Here is a 17,034-nt window from a genome sequence, read left to right as displayed (position 1 = left end):
CCCCCCCCCCCACACACACATACCCTCCTCTAAGCTGTTTGCAGTTGTGCTATGCAGAAAGTGTTCTCAGCACCAGCAGATGGCCGTGGAGGGGGTTTGAGGTAACTTTCTGGGATTTTTGCTTCCAGCAACAATGTGAACAAGTTTGGTCAAATCTGGTCACCTTTTTTCCTGCAGGGCTACAGTGTTTGTTTATTTTCACCGGCTCGTCTGTTAATCCTGGACAACATTAGTCAAATAAATAAAAAATGGTTTTCTTTGATCGCATTTCTTTGGAGCGCACAGTGCGCGCCACAGTTTTGGCGCTACTACTTTGCGCACAGGCCAGTTTGGGCTTCTCGGTCGCCGGACAGCTAGAAATCACTTGTGAGGCAAACGGCAGCATATACTTCGTTGGGGAATGGTATTTTCTGGACTCTGATCACTGCACCCAGTGTGAGTGCACTGCCGAGGGCTCTGCGTGTTCCCGCACGGAGTGCACCTCCCTGCCGGCTGCATGCATCCATGTCAGCCACTACCCCACCGACTGCTGCCCCAGGTGCGAGAAGATCGGATGTGAGTACCGAGGAGTGGTGTACGAACTGGGGCAGAACTTCCAGGTAAGTTCAACACGATCCTACAGATCGTAATCCCATTATTATGCTATCACAGGTTTACCTGTTAAAATATTAAATTTTAATAAATATGGAAGCACCGACGTCTTTCTGACACATCTAGTCATGTTCCTTTGTTTGTCTTTTCTTCTTCTTCTGGTATCTTAGAAACTCCAAGAAGTTTTTAAAATTATACTTTGGGCGAATTCATTTCCATAAAATTTGAAGTGTTTTGTCAGCTTTATCAAAAAAAATAAAAAAATAAAATAAAATCACCGAATTTAAAAGCGCACATATAAATTCATTTTTATACCAATTATTTGAACGTCATCAGACTGCTCTGAACTGTCTGTGTATTTGTTTAGACTGTGTTTAAAAAGAGAAACAAAAATTAATTTTTGAAAAAAAAAAGTTGATATAGTCAGCATGCTGAATGCTCCTGATAAAGACGAACAAAAAACATTTTCCCCACACAAAGGTAAGGTTTTTAAATTTAAAGTCTTGCCCACCAAGTTTTGTAATATTTTTGCAGTTTCTCCACTTCCTACACTACTTTATTTACTACATTATTTACATACAGTACGGTATGATGTGACTTAAACGCACACATCAGGGAATAAGAGGTCAATGGCGCCCCCCACTGAGTGTGCATGAGGATGTCTTTGTGAGGTGGTTGGAAATGAGATCCATGATGTGAATCAATCCCTTTGTGTGTTTGGATTCCCAGCCATCAGAATGTGAGCAGTGCACTTGTGACAACGATGGCATTGCCCGCTGTCTAGTTGCAGACTGCGCACCCCCTCCATGTGTCAACCCAGTCTACCAGCCTGGGAAATGCTGCCCTGAATGTCAGGATGGTAAGTTATGAAAAAATTAAAATTGACAACAAAGTTGACAATGTTGATCACTTGTATTCTGAGATGATTGTGTGTACACATTGCTATTTACTGTTTGCTACTTCATCTGACATTACTCTGTTGTTCATTCCCTCCAGGTCCAAATTGCTATGTCAATGCATCACGCAGCCAGGTGATTCCTGCCGGGGGGTCCATCTGGATCAACTCGTGCACAAAGTGTCGTTGTCACGATGGCCAGGATGCTGGATACTGGGAGGGAAACCGCCTGGCTACCTGTTCCAGTCTCAAAAACTGTTCTCCTGAGCAATTGTCTACTCAGAAAAATTGATTGAGCATGTCAGCAGAGAACCAGTATTTAATAAACAAAATAAACACTCCATGAGGACTTAATATTTTTCTGCACTTTCAATCTCTGAGATTTTTCTGAACCTTCCTGTTCAGCAGAATATTCCAGCAGTACAGAAATCATCAAGGTTCATGTAAAGTTCACATTGTCACTTCGGTGGACATAGCCCATTATCAGCTGCATATGACACAAGATCTACATTCAGATTACAAAGTAACTGCATGTCAGGTGGTTATGTCAATTTAAAAGAAATATAAGTACAATGATAACAAAAGCACATTTTGAATTATTATCATTGCAAGTTGACTGTGGTTCAGATATTCACCCTTTATTATTTTACCATTTCTTAAGAAAATGTAATTGGATCGTTATGTCTGAAGAGAGAGATTAGTCAGCTGCTTTAGAAGATTAATGTTATTATTATGTTTGTTTGTTTTATGTCACGTTATTATTCGTGTGTTTTTTTAATTACTGGCAGTGTAACAATGAATGAATGTCAGACAGATTTTTGGATGACGTGAAACTAATTGACCTGTCACACTGATGCAGGACCCAAGTGCGTAGAAGGCTGTGATGCAATTTAGACTAGGAAATACATCTGCAAAGCAATTAACAAACAATCAACATAACTATTCTACAAATTCTGTGGTTGTGTTTCCACACTGATTAAATATAATATTTGAGTCTATGGTGCATCACACTGTGTAACTGTACATTAATGGCAGACATACACAGGCACTAACTGAAAATAGGTTTTTAAGTAATGTTGTTGTTCTTATATAATGTTGAACAATAAAAGGCAATTTAACACTAGAATTTTCCTACCCTATATAATTAATAGCAAAAGGGTTATAAAGGTTGTAATGGCAACAGAAAAAGTCAAAATTGTTTAATAAAAAATTTGTGGAAAGCAGACTGAGTAACATCTCTACCCAACGAGTAAGCGACTGGTGACACCATCAAATAATCTTTAACAATCATTTATTGACTGTATAGAAAAAGTAGGTTTGATATGACATAATGCATTCTATATAAGATAACATTTGAAACATCAATGTAAAAAAAACATACCTAGAGATACAGTCAATGTTTAAAAATGCCCGATAGATCGGAGAGTCTTGATTGCTGTATGCAGCAAAGAGACAAAAAGACAGCTGGGACAGCATCAGAAGTCCAATGAGAAATACTGTAGATGTTCTCATTCTCGTGTCAAGGAAACATGTCCAATTCTGTATTAGTTATGTTGCTGATTTTAACATCAACAACTCAAGTTACTGCTACTTCACTCTAGAACCATAACTCTCTTGCTATACCTTCCTTTTTCTCCAATAACAATTAAAATAATGCAGTAATCACCTCTCGGCTTGTACTTTCTTTGTCTGATGTCAAAAAGTATGACTTATTATTTGTCAGATTGGTCTTGACAAACAGAATTCTAGAATGGCACTGAACAGAAGTTATGCAGGATGTTCACTTTAATTCTCATGAGAAGTAATCAATGGCTGTGTGCTGTTTAATTTCCGTGGCTCTGCAGGAAGCATTACAGTAAATACAGTAAACCAAAGACAAATTCTGGCAACTTTAATTTTACCACAAAAAAAAAAGAAAAAGAAAAAAACCCCAAACGGTTTACAAGCTTGACAAGGGTTTAATGGAGATGTGAAGTTAGAGCTGTTGGTTATACATTTTCCCATTCAGGATACTGAACTACTTTGAAAAAAAAAAAATCCCAGTGTTAAATAATAAAGAGACAGTGGACTCTCTGGGGTATATCACAATCCGACAGGTTTATTCTCCAATTGACTCCATATTAGATTTCATTTTCTGACTGATTTTTGAATCAACGGGTTAAAAAAGTATGTCTTCAAATCCTGTTGATCTATGCTGGACCGTTGTGGTTCATGGACCAGCTGCTGGAGGGTCAAGTATTTCAGCCTATAGTCCAAACCTCAAGTTTCATCACTAGCTCTTGTTACTGAGCAAAGAATGAGGTTAAACTAAGTTTAATTTGGGAAGTGTTTCTGCTTTGCTTCTAAGAACTACTGTTCTGTCTGTCACTTTAGCAGTAGGATATTCCTACACTTTAGGAACTGTTGTTGTTCATATTTCACCAGTATTTTTATGTCGGACGGTATCTTTGAATTCGACGCTTTGCAAAACTGCTGAAATGCTCCAACTACAAATCATGTAGCAATAAAAAAATGAATGAGACTTTTCTGCAACCAAGGGTCCCTAGTCGGTAAAGTAGGTTAATGTGTTTTGGGTTTTATTCTCTACATAATAATAGTTTGGATATCTTACCCTCTGTTGCTTTATTTTTCTGAATCTATCTCTGTTTCCGCCTCATTTTAGAGTAGTAAAACACAAAATCACTGGAATTCTCCTTCTTTCAAGAAAGTATGTAAAAATCAAGCAACTGCTACCATTTCATCTGTTGAACTGATGAGAAGGAGGTGAATGATGGAGAAATCCATAAAAGGGTAAAAAAAAATAAAAGCATGATTGCATTAAAAAATATTTAGGCTGATTTGTAACTAATCTGAGGGATTGTTTTGCTCTCTCCTCCACATTTCATGCTGTTAGTACTGAAGTTCAACAGGAGATACTCAGATTTGAAGGGGTGACAATTTTTGAGGAAAACTGAGTTTCCCAAAATAGAAGTTGTAGCAAAAGGGAGATGATAAATTTAAAAGATAAAAATACGGTACGTGACACAGAAAGGGTCCCTGTCGATACCTGTTGAAAGGAGAAGCACTTTTATGAGGCCCAGCTGTGCTTGAACAGAGTCCACCACAAAGCACAACAGAGGGCCATTGACATGTTCTGGATTGGCAGAATGAAAGAAAAAGCCAATGAAAGGACCAATACACAGAGAAAAGGAAGACAGTGTGATTGCATGCGTGTGTGTGTGTGTGTGTGTGTTGTGTGTGTGTGTGTGTGTGTGTGTGTGTGTGTGTGTTTGTGTGTGTGTGTCGGCAGAATTAGTCCTTCAAACAGGCGTTAGGAGAAGAAAACGGAGAGCCAAACAGATGGGATCATTTTTCAGTCAAGGCTGTCCAAAGAAGAGGCCACAAGCACAGTTTCACCAAAATAAAAGTACTGCATTGTAATGTGACACAACAATCTGCAAACAAATTGTTTTTCCAAAGGTGGAAATATTTTCCATAGCTTTTTCATCATTATGCTGAAACAAATATTATTTTGTTTTTCTATTATTATTCATAAAACAAATGTATTAATCAATTGAATTTACATCCATAAATGTACCTTTCAAAATGAAAAAATAACCTTCCCTGCCCATTGGAATAGATTGTGTCTCAAGGCATCAGTTTGGTGCTTAGGCATCAACAGTAATATTAACTGCTGAGACAATAGAACAAAACAAAAAGAAACACAGGAAATCAAGATCAAAAACTTTTTTTCAATATTTTCAAACAGCAGAAGTTATGAAGTCATATTAGACAAAAAAGTTTTACAAAGACAAGTATTGAAACATTAACTCTGATAATGCTGATAATGTAAAGCAGCAATAGTGATGTCAGTCTAACTGAATAAACATCTAGTTACCACCTGAAAATTCACAACTTCTACTGTCAGAGGCATTTCACCTATTAATTTCCTCCGTCAGGATATTATGAACTATATTATTTGAAACAGTACTAAAGAGAAATATGACATAATAGATTTCAAAAGGGTTTAATGAACATTGGAAAAAAATGGAACTTCCAGGTCACATTGTAAGCTTAAAAGACTTTTCTGCTATTCATACCTGTAGAGCCTTCGTAACAGTAACAGCTTTTCCTGTCCGCTGTGTTGTATCCTGTAAAAGTTGATCCTGACAGACCAGGTCTGATGATTAACCCCACTGTGTCTTATTCATGTTCAGAGAAGGTTAATCCAATTGTCTACATTTTAACTAAATCAATCAATGGACATGACAAAAATTTGCTGTCAAACCCCTGGTTACCATAATAAAATAACTTCTCCAAATGCAGCCAAAAAAAAACCAGGAGCCTAATCTCCAGCATGTTCCACACGAGGTTACAATCATAACTGAGCTGTCAGTATATCCACCTTGACGTCTTCAATCCCTCAAATTAGAATTCAGATGCATTCATCCCCACTGCATTTATAACAGGAGACAGCATCTTCAGTATACTTACTTTAGTTTCAAAACTTTACTGTCACTACTCTGTTGAGTCGGTTTCCAAAGTAAATTACCTCAACAGTCATATATATATATATATATATAACTGTTGAGTCATATATATAACTGTATTTTTACTACTGTATATATACAGTCATATATGGGTCTACCAAATTCTACCGAATTCGTGCAAATTGCTGTCCCACAATAAAAAAACTACTTAACAAACAATTAAGAATTCAGACTTTCAATATTCACAAATATTAATTTTGTGATCTAGTTAAACACAATACTGTAACTTGATAGTAATTAAACTAAATACATACAAAATCATCATTTATGCTATCTTCCTAGGTGCTTTCTATTGGGAAGTAGTAGTCCCCATCTCCAACCACTAAATTTTAATCCCTGAAAATAATACTTAAAAGATTTTTTCCAATGGTATATTTAAAATATATGTTTGGTTTATTTTAAACAGAATGTAAAATATTTAGATTCACGTAGCATTTTTTTTTAAAATTACAAAACATGCTTAAAAAAATGCTGTCCCACACTTTTATGTCACAACCATAACACAAGTTGTTTTACCACATGGGTGGAGTCTGGTTTTAGCCACACATCTGAATTTTTGGCCAGGACGTAACACAGCATGTTTGTCCCTTATGGCTGCATGGTGAGTCATTATCTCTCATCATTTTTGAGTAAATGTGTTCGAAATTCTAAAAAATCAGCACGTTGCATTAATATGTATCACAACTGTACACAAATTATCTGCAAGTCAGCAAACCTTTAAGGACTCAAATCAAAATGTTATGTTTTGTTGTGTCTACAATTGTTCAAATATCTGTTTCTAGCCATTTATGCTATGTTGAAGTAATGTAAAATAGTAAATGACCCAATTTTATTGATTACAAACATTTGGGTTTGTAAAATTCAAATTGTAAGGCAGGTTATGATTTAATGTTAAACAATATGGTTGAGGGGATACAGCACAACTTTGCAAACATAATAATGTGGTCACGACCAAGCAGTGCAGTCACTACCGTATAGTGCTGTCACTACTGTAACACTGAATGTTTTGTAAATTAAAATAAAAACAAAGTCATTAAATTAAATTATTAGATAACTATTAGTTAAATGTGCATTCAATGTAATAACTAATTAACTCTGAGATCTTTAAGATCACTGTAATTCATTTTCCAAAAAAAGATTGCATTTAAATTTGGATCAGTCTTTGAAAATAAACTTTGAAATTTGTTTAAAAATTGATTTCAAGTGATTTAATTGTAAAACCCTTCATATTCAATTTCTAAAAATATTGTTTAGAGGGTGTATGGACACCCGCTTTTAACAAATTAATATAATAGTTTTTATTGCAGTGTGTTGCTGTGTTACGGTGGTAACACATTTCAGGCGTGGGAAAATATTTCAAGAACTGGCAAGGCATTAATATATGAAATTTGACTGTGCCTTTTCGAGATTTGTACCATAGAAACATGGCACAATTTATGTATGGACAAGGTTTTTGGAAAAAAAACAAACTACCAGTACTTTTAAAAATGTGTCCAACTCTGAACTTTGCACGAATTCGGTAGAATGGCAAAGTGTATATATGTATATATGTTCTGTATATACATATATACATATATATATATATATACAGTATATATATACAGTATATATATACAGTATATATACATAGTTATATATACCTGTATATAACTGTACATACAGTATATAACTACATATATATATATGCACACAGTTATATATGTATAACTGATATATACAGTATATTACTGAGAAGTGTTTTTCTGCTGACAAAGCACAGTTTATCAGAGTGTCCCAGCAGAGTTTTGAGTCTTCTGCTGTAGATGCAGGCACCATATACATTCATTCATTGATAACAGAGGATTTGATTGAGTCATCAGATCAGATCCCTAGAAGTGACTCCCTGACAAAAATTTCAACATTGAATCTTCTATCAGCATCAAGATGAGAGAGATTTCTTTGATAAGCAATCCATCATAAAAATTCCATGTTGCGTCACTGCATGACCACTATTTAATCAATAAGACAGTCTGCTAGACATCCCTATTGTCTCTACCATCACTGTGAAAACTTTATTCACTTTCCACCATGTTTGTTTTTTCCCAATATTTATTTTACAAACAAACAGGGTATTTTGTTGTCTGTGTATCCAAGTTAGAAGTCTTTTTTGTTCGCTTGTCTAATATGACCTTGGTCAGATATTCCCAGAAATCCCTTCAGTGTTGTCCAGCATTGTTGAAATAAAACAACAACTCTTGTCGATATGCCGTTGGATGCCCTCCAGTCTACAAGTGATTGTTGGAGGGCAGTTCCTCCTTCCGAGCTTTACACCGACCTCTGTTCAACCATTCTACTTAAAGAGATATTTGAACTCTTTACTTTCTCTTTGATTGATAAAAGTAGTGTGGCCACTGGAAAAGGACAGTCTCAGAGGGGTGACGATGGAGAAAAAGACCACGATGTGCTTATTTCTTAATCCTCTCTTCTTCACGCCCACATCCATCAAGATGTTTAAGATACGTGTCCTTTCATTTTGTTAATTTCAGCTTCTCTCCTCTTGGTTTTCTCCACATTTCGCCTCTCTCTGTCTCTCGTTAGCCCTTGAAAGGCCTTGGTGGTGGTTTGCCGATCTCCACAGAGATATTTGTGTACAGAGGGTACTTCTTGACCTTAACCAGTCTGTAAGTCAGAGAGCTGATCCCGTCCTTCTTCATAGTGTTCTTTGTGTTCTGTATTTTATTAAATCTGGAGAGGGAAAGATAGAGAAAGTATGAAAAAATGATGAAGACCTCTGTGACCATATTATTTAAAGAAATAATTTTCTGTCTGTAAATAAAATAAATAAAGCCGATAAAACATTTTAGGTACAACTTCAACAATCTGAAAGCAGAGACAACAAATATTTTTTCAGTTAACCAAACATTCAATTTCTGTCACTGTGTTAATTCCCACCAACAGGTGGCCATCTTGTACCGTGCTATGACTGAACACCATATCAAATCTGCCTCTTTTTGAATGATCTCCGTCTCCGTTGGGCGTGATCCAACAGTTACATCAGAATCTGTTCTTATGTTGGAATCTGCTCAGATTTTAGTTTAAAAAATCAAATGTGCCACACGTTCCACAGACCTGCTGCCGTACTCTGCACCTTGTGATGCAACAACCCATGTTATTTAAACAGATGCAAAACACAAACTCTGCTGTCATTCTCACAGCAGACTGATCAAGGTTTGTCATTAGTCAGGACGGAAATGAGGGCACGGTGGGTGAGAGACTAACTGCATGTTAACACTCACTAAAACAGAGGAAAAGCTGATGTGTGCAGACACTCAACCTTTACAAAAGATAGCGATGATTGACTTCAACAAAAGATGTTTCTTAACAATATGCTTGGTCGTACTACTGGAGTTGACACTTCAGTCCGACATGGACCAGTAAGTCTGTGGAGGCTTGTCAGAACTGACTAGTTAGGACTGCTCTTGTCTCTCTGCATCGTTTTCTCCGTTTGTACCTCACAAATCAAATACAGCTTCATAGGCATGAATGCAACCAGGAAAAATGTTGTCAAGCATTAAGATATAAAAAGAAATGTGTTGTCAGACTTCCACCAAAAGGATTGGCACCTCTATCCAGAGGGAAGAGGGAGTAGTTTAAGGGAACGAGTGCGAGAAACAAAGAAAAGGAGAGGAGAATATGCAGACATTTGTAAAGTGAAATGAGGACTGGAGGGGTAATGGAGAAGAGTGAGGGAGAGATAGGCAGAGAGATAAATTTATATCAGAAACACAGTGCAAGATTCAGGGAGAAAGATATGCAGGTATTACAAATTAAGGGATTGAGAACTGGTGGAAAAGTTAAGAAAACGACATAAAGAGATTAAATGGAATTCCTGCATATATACAGAGACAATCAGATGCTTATTGGCTCAATCTGTAAACTACATTGAGCATCATTCCAAACTAATCTGTCTTACTTAGAGAGTTAGAGGGCAAGGCAAAGAAAGCCATCTTTACATATTCATTACCCTGATTTCCAGGCGGGTCTAAACTGGGTTAAGTCAAACTCTATTTTAATTTCACCGAAGGTCTCAAAGGAAAACATTTTTGATTTAGGATCTCAACAATTGCTCCATGTGTCAACTTTTATGGAGGTTGTTTTTTTCTGGCATCATATATTTTAAACTAGCCTAGTTGACCCTTTTGCAGAGAAATGTCTCTGGGGGAAAGTTCAGCAGTTTGGGACGTTTCATCACTTTCCTACCTTAGAAAAGAAGATTGGTACTTCTGTAATGTTAGTATTATGTACTCTATGTCTATTAAGAGCAGGTCAACTTCACACACTTGCCTTCTTTGACTTGCATTATTTTTTGCAGAAACAAAGACATACAGCAGTTATAATCAGATTGTTGTCATGACATTTTTGGCACATTTTTGTTGATGTGAAAATAGATATTGTGTCTTAGTTGGAGGCAGCCAGTGACCGTAGGACAATCCAGTGTATTTCAGGGCTAACCATTGGCTCACATCAGCATCATGTATCAATCTCCTCAACTAAACCTTTAAAGAAATTGAAAATTACCTTTTCACGTAAAGGAACTTGTATTTGTACTCATGAGTTTAAAAAGGCTCGTCATCGACACACAAACATTTAAACAAACAAAACAAAGTCACACACAAACATGACACACATACTTTGTTAACTGTGCTGGGATGACAACATATGGATGGAATACTGAACAATGTGACAGACAGAATAATCCATATAAAACATATGCAGGAACTTTGATAGACAAAGGGTGTGTTAGTATATGTGTGTGTATGTGTGTGTGCGTGCGTGCGTGCGTGTGTGTGTGTGTGTGTGTGTGTGTGTGTGTGTGTGACACTTGAGGCTGGTGAAGAATGTGCCTCTTTCTTATTTCCACTGGCTGAATATCTCATTGGTATGCCTTACCCACTGTGGAAAGAATGAAGCCCTGTGTGTGCATGTTTGAATAAATGTGCATGCCTATATACATGCTGGTGTGTGTCTGTGTATGTGAATGTAGAGGAAACCGTAAACATTCATCAAACAGTCAAGACAATGCTTTCGAAGGGAATGCTGGACATTACGCAGGTGCTCCAGATAAAGTCTCCCAAAAGGCTCAATCACTAATCTGCATCTAAACAGAAAGCAAACTCTGCATCTGAAGGCAAAAAACAAACAAAAGGTCTGTTTATCTTTGTAATGGAGTGAAAGACCTCTGTGAAAAGCCTAAGAAGTAAAACGGAGTTATTTAAGGTCATTCTTTAAGGCAAAGTCATTGCTGTAATGTTGAAACTTATTGTTCACTTGAAAAGAATTTACATGTAGGCTTATCTCCTGGCAACTCATGATAAAAATATTGTTTTTCAGCAAAATCATACTTTTCTCACTCATACTTGTTACTGTATAGTCGTCAATCAATTGGATTTTGGTAGATGAGTGTGTCCAACACTGTCTACTATGATGTGTTTCAACTATTATTGGATGCATTGCAAATGACCTTGTAATCCTCGGAATGTGAGTCTCCACAATTGAACTGGATGGATTGATTGTAAAATGAGTAGATATTCCTCATCATCACCATCATCATCAGGTCAACGTTTCATCACATCCAACAAAGGACCAACTACTCTGTGGAACTATCTGTATCTATATAGTCTGTGACTAGAGCTAACCATCATCTAGAAATGGTAGTGCAGAATCACTGAAGTCGCTGCCCGTCAGTCTGCCTCCCCCTGTACTAATTTGCATTCTTACAGGCCCCCTAGTGTATTGTGTGTTTGTTTCAGGGGCCTGTACACAATATACTGTATATACGCATGTCTAACACATACACACTGTATGTATGTATATGTATCGTATGGTCTGAATGAAAAGATAATTTCCCCGTTGGGGACAATCAAATGAAGATTCTTTCCAATTCTTTGAAAGGTTCTGGATTAGGACAGACACACTGAGTCCCTTCTACCCACTGGCTGAATACAGCCATGAGTTGACCGGTCCTGCTTTCCTGCTAATTGTGAGGCGCCATGTCTGAGTTAAAATGCCACTTCTTTTAAAAAAGACCTTTTAAGAAACTTCCAAAATTTCCAGGACATTATGTCCTGAATAGGGGTAGAAAATGAAGTTTGTTCTGACTAACGTGCCGCTATTTTCTGCTACTCACTACATTTATGAATAATGTATACGCACCAAATAAATAGCGTCCTTCTGATGTCACCTCTTATTGAAGAAGTCAGACTTACAGCACAGAGCCATAGAGGAAGAAAATAGTTACTGAATATCAAAACAACACGTCCACTCCTCCACCACATCACAACACACACCTTCTATCAGTCTAGTGGTTGTTTCTATTGATTTTGAAGACGACAAACCCGACTAGTCTGACCTATCCCCCTCCTATCTTGGTATCATTTCAGCAGGTAATTACTGAGGGATCTCTCTCCAAGATAAACAATAACATACTCACACAATGGAGGATGACAAGTTACCCTGGCCTGGTTATTTTCAAGTCTTCACATAGAAGTAGCAGCTGTCATTTTACAGTTTAGATGGTTAGAAAGCAGGTGAGGGCCTGGCGTTTCATGAGAATTTGCAATTGATTTCACAAGGTTAACTATTGGCGAATTTACCCTGCTATAAGGGGCAGATTTTTATCTTTATTGGTCAACATGGAGTTACACATTACTCTTGATTTGGGCACCTGACCTTGCTAATAGGTTAATGCTTTTAAATGTTTTCATTGAGCTACCTCACTGATCATTTTGTTCTGAGAGATCTTCATCTCCTGCTTTCTACCAGTACCTTATCTTACCAGGTAAGAAAAAGGGTTTTCAGCTCATTGCTTTCTTTTAGCTATTTTTACTTCCTCCCTAAACTGTATAAGTGACAGGATTTTAATGTTAGTACTGAGAGCTGTGATGCGTTTGCACCGAAATGTAGTAATTAAATATGATGTGAGCATCGTTTTCCCTATTCAAGCCCATGGTAAACTAAAAAAATTACATTTCCCATCTTTTAATTTATGTGCCTTTTGTTTCTTGCTCATGTCAAGTAACATTTCAAAAGATGGCAAAAGACACACAAATGTGTGTGTGTGTATATATATATATATATATATATATATATATATATATATATATATATATGTATATATATATATATATATATATATAAACACACACACACACACACACACACACACACACACACACAGTGGGTCCTCGTTGTTTGCTGTTAATGCGTTCCAAGAACCACATGCGATTGAGGAATCTGAGATTGAGATCGCAATGTATATATCTTATTATTTACGGTATTATAAACATTTATGAACCCTCCCCATTCTGATATTAAACCACTTTCTATCTGTATTACCTTTTCCCACACTCTTATCAACTGTTTAAAGCACTTTTGTGTCTCACCAAAGTCCGACACTGACGGAACAGAGCCCACTTTCGGATGTCGTCAGCCAATAGAATGCATGTGCGGTATCACGTGCCTGCCTACTAAAAATCCGCGATGAGGTGGAGTCGCAATCGTTGATGGTCAAGGGCGCAGTGTGTGTGTGTGTGTGTGTGTGTGTGTGTGTGTGTATACATACATGGGTTCGATCGAACTCTAGGGGTTTGCGAGTCGGTCTCAGGGGTTCTGCAGAGACCGACTCACCGAACATACACGAATCATTATGCACGTTTGACACATCTTGTCAATTTGTGACAACACGCCCCCCTTAGCCATCACTGGCTGCAGGTGATCACGTGACGCTACATCGATTAGCCTACCTGTGCTACAGGGGATTTTGCGCACTCAGTAGTCAAGTTATGCCTTCATGATGGTACGTCATCTGATTGCTTTCTTAATATTTTAATTCATAGTGACTATGTTGAGAAAAAAAAGAAAGTGGTCGAACGAATATGTGCAACGTGAATTTACATGTACTGTATGACGGAACGTGATGGGAGTCAGCGTTCTGCATGGTTTACCATGTCAAGTTGAGCAACTCTAGTCTTGCACTGGCAAAAATAAAGAAACACTTCCTTAAGCTGCATGGAAAACAAAAGAAACGGACTTTGCTGTGAAAATGACATCAGAGTAGCACTTGCCAAGGTGAAGCCACGCATATCTGAACTGGTCTCTCAATAACAACAGCAGAAGTCATACTGATTTCATGTGAGTTCATGCACAGTCTTGGTTTTGTTCTTTGAAAAAGGTGACATTAATGCACAATTCATTACATACACTAGTAAGACATACTGTATACTTATGTCTTAAATTTGAATTTTTATTTTTTTTTACTAAAGAAGGGTGAGTGAACATATGAAACCGGTAGGGTTCGGTACCTCCAACAAGGTTAAGAACCACTGCTTTAGCATCTTATATTAGAAATACAGAATATTTGATAAAAAGAAGAAAAAAAATCAGGCTTGAGGGGGCTCCAAGTGGTCAAAAAGAGAAATCAATGCTTTTTACTTTGAATCCGTCCACAATGACATAATTTTGTCGAGGTTAACTATTTTCTGTCATAAAAAGCAAGGCTGAACAAATGAAAATCAAACAGGATTCATGGGAAAAAATCTATTAGATGGGGTTTGTTGTGGATTATATGTCAGTTCAGATGTCCGAAATTGGTGAAGAATGAATGTTCACAGGAAAGTGAATAAAAGCGAGCTATACTCTTAAATTTAATCTTCAATCTACACAAGTTAAATGTATAGGAACAACAGTTTTTCATTTATTTTCAATACTTTTCTTATACTTCCTTTAACAGGAGATTTTAGCGGATATACTATATGCAATTCAAATCAAACATGTCATAATGTGTTCAGCTGACAGATCACTTTTTTACACACAAGTCACGCTACCAGCACTTTTTAATCTTCCTATGAGCCAGTTTATGTGCAAGTTGAATGTGACCTCAATTGTGAACCCTGATGTAGGTTCCGACAAGATGCTGTGATAGAATGACGTTAATGTGATCAAGCTAAAACTGAAGAGAGGGACAGAGTTCACTTTTATCTTCACCCTGCCCCAGCGACAGCACCTATTGATTTTTGTGCTGAGAGGCATCGTTGCCCATCCCATCCAGGCGTGAAAACGGGGGCTCTTAGAGGAGAATAAACAGTGATAATCCATGTTTAAGCAGCTTAATGTGAGGTGCTAGACTCCTGGTGATTAATGTGTCTAGAAGGGCTCATCTCTGCATATTGGGACTCATTCATCAAACCAGAAAAGAACATATTTATATGGGAAGCATTTTTACATATTCGTCTGAAAAGCTATTTAAATGGCCGTAGTTGGAAGAACACATTTAGGCCTCTTGACTGCATCCATGAAAAACAATTTTCAGTTTATTGAAAATGTTTAGTCCTTGGCATTTAAAATATTTGAGTCTTCCACTCACAGAGTGACGAAGAATATTAAACTGTGGTCTTAGGGGCATGTTTTTACTCATATGATGCTCAATCTTAGTGAGTTACATTATCATATTTATTGAGTTGCCTATTGGCTATGTAGCCGCAAGAGGGCACAAGCCAGTGTCTTATTGTGCCGGTCCCAAGCCTGGATAAATACAGAGGGTTGTGTTAGGAAGGGCATCTGATGTAAAACTTTTGCCAAATCAAACATGCGAGTCAAACATATTGAAGAAGAAGAAGAAGATACACTTTATTGATCCCCTACGGGAAATTACATTTGTACATATGTACATACATTGTACATACATTGTACATATGACTTCCATACCGGATTGTTTGAGGCCCGGGTTAACAAAGACCGCCATCGGTGCTGTTCACCTACAGGGTGCCGGTGGAAATTGGACTACTGTTGGTTGAAGAAGGAGAGGAGGAAAGTGTGTTCGTAGGAAGAGAGAGAAGAGGAACGCCAAGAGTATAGGACTGAGAGTAGGGACGTTGAATGTCAAAACTATGACAGGAAAAGGTAGAGAGTTGGTTGACATGATGCAGAGGAGGAAGGTAGACATACTGTGTGTCCAGGAGACCAGATGGAAAGGTAGCAAGGTTAGAAGTCTAGGAGCAGGGTTCAAGTTGTTCTATCATGGTGTAAATAGGAAGAGAAATGGAGTAGATGTTATCTTGAAGGAGGAGTTTGTTAGGAATGTCCTGGAGGTAAAAAGAGTGATGAGTCTGAAACTAGAAATAGAAGGTGTGATGTTCAATGTTGTTAGTGGGTATGCTCCACAGGTAGGATGTGAGCTGGAGCAGAAGGAGAAATTCTGGTTGGACTTTGATGAAGTAATGCAGAGCATGCCTAGAAGTGAGAGAGTTGTCATTGGTGCAGACTTCAATGAAAATGTTGGTGCAGGAAACAGAGGTGATGAGGAGGTGATGGGCAGGTTTGGTATCCAGGGGAGGAATGCAGAAGGACAGATGGTGGTTGACTTTGCAAAAAGGATGAAAACGGCTATGGTGAATACTTTCTTCCAGAAGAGGCAGGAACATAGGGTGACCTATAAGAGTGGAGGTAGGAGCACACAGGTAGACTACATATTGTGTAGTTGGTGTAATCTGAAGGAGATCAGTGACTGCAAAGTAGTGGTAGGCGAGAGTATAGCCAAAAAGCATAGGATGGTGCTGTGTAGGATAACTCTAGTGGTGAGGAAGATGAAGAGGGCAAAGGAAGAGCAGAGGATGAAATAGTGGCAGCCGAAAAAGTAAGAGTATTGCATGACTTTTAGGAAGGAATTAAGACAGGCTGTGGGTGGTCAGAAGGTGCTTCCAGTACTGGACAACTACAGTTAATGTGATCAGGGAGACAGGTAGGAGAGCACTTGGTGTATCATCTGGAAGGAAAGTAGATAAGGAGACTTGGTGGTGGAATGAGGAGGTACAGGAATACATACAGAGAAAGAGGTTAGCTAAGAAGAAGTGGGACACTGAGAGGACTGAGGAGAGTAGACAGTACAGGGAGATGCAGCATAAGGTGAAAGTAGAGGTAGCAAAGGCCAAACAAGGGGCTTATGATGACTTGTATGCTAGGTTGGACAGTAAGGAGGGAGAGACT

The 17,034-nt window shown here is 37.8% G+C and overlaps 2 protein-coding genes across 2 annotated transcripts in view; one reads left to right on the top strand and one right to left on the bottom strand.

Annotated features, from left to right (window-relative positions):
• Positions 1-62: 62 nt before the first annotated feature.
• On the top strand, positions 63-1,827 carry zgc:113531 (uncharacterized protein LOC541359 homolog). The gene is made up of 3 exons (XM_068340724.1): positions 63-599; positions 1,321-1,450; positions 1,588-1,827. The coding sequence occupies exons 1-3, from the start codon at positions 249-251 to the stop codon at positions 1,776-1,778; spliced, it is 672 nt and encodes a 223-aa protein (XP_068196825.1). The 5' UTR covers positions 63-248; the 3' UTR covers positions 1,779-1,827.
• Positions 1,828-8,253: 6,426 nt separating this feature from the next.
• b4galt2 (UDP-Gal:betaGlcNAc beta 1,4- galactosyltransferase, polypeptide 2) overlaps positions 8,254-17,034 on the bottom strand; it is a 121,260-nt gene continuing 112,479 nt past the window's right edge. Inside the window, exon 7 of the mRNA XM_068341055.1 lies at positions 8,254-8,739. Coding sequence (XP_068197156.1) covers positions 8,589-8,739 — 151 coding nt within the window. The 3' untranslated portion in view covers positions 8,254-8,588. The remainder of the gene's footprint in view (positions 8,740-17,034) is intronic.

The sequence above is a fragment of the Antennarius striatus genome, chromosome 18 (assembly GCF_040054535.1).
Source record: "Antennarius striatus isolate MH-2024 chromosome 18, ASM4005453v1, whole genome shotgun sequence".
NCBI classification, from domain to species: domain Eukaryota; kingdom Metazoa; phylum Chordata; class Actinopteri; order Lophiiformes; family Antennariidae; genus Antennarius; species Antennarius striatus.
Note: the sequence above shows the minus strand (reverse complement) of the source record. Positions and strands in the feature narration are given on the sequence as shown.

Coding starts and splice junctions, on each gene's coding strand:
- zgc:113531 (XM_068340724.1), top strand. CDS start 249: ATGGTTTTCTTTGATCGCATTTCTTTGGAGCGCACAGTGCGCGCCACA. Junction 600..1,320: donor AACTGGGGCAGAACTTCCAG/GTAAGTTCAACA, acceptor TTGGATTCCCAG/CCATCAGAATGTGAGCAGTG. Junction 1,451..1,587: donor CTGCCCTGAATGTCAGGATG/GTAAGTTATGAA, acceptor CATTCCCTCCAG/GTCCAAATTGCTATGTCAAT.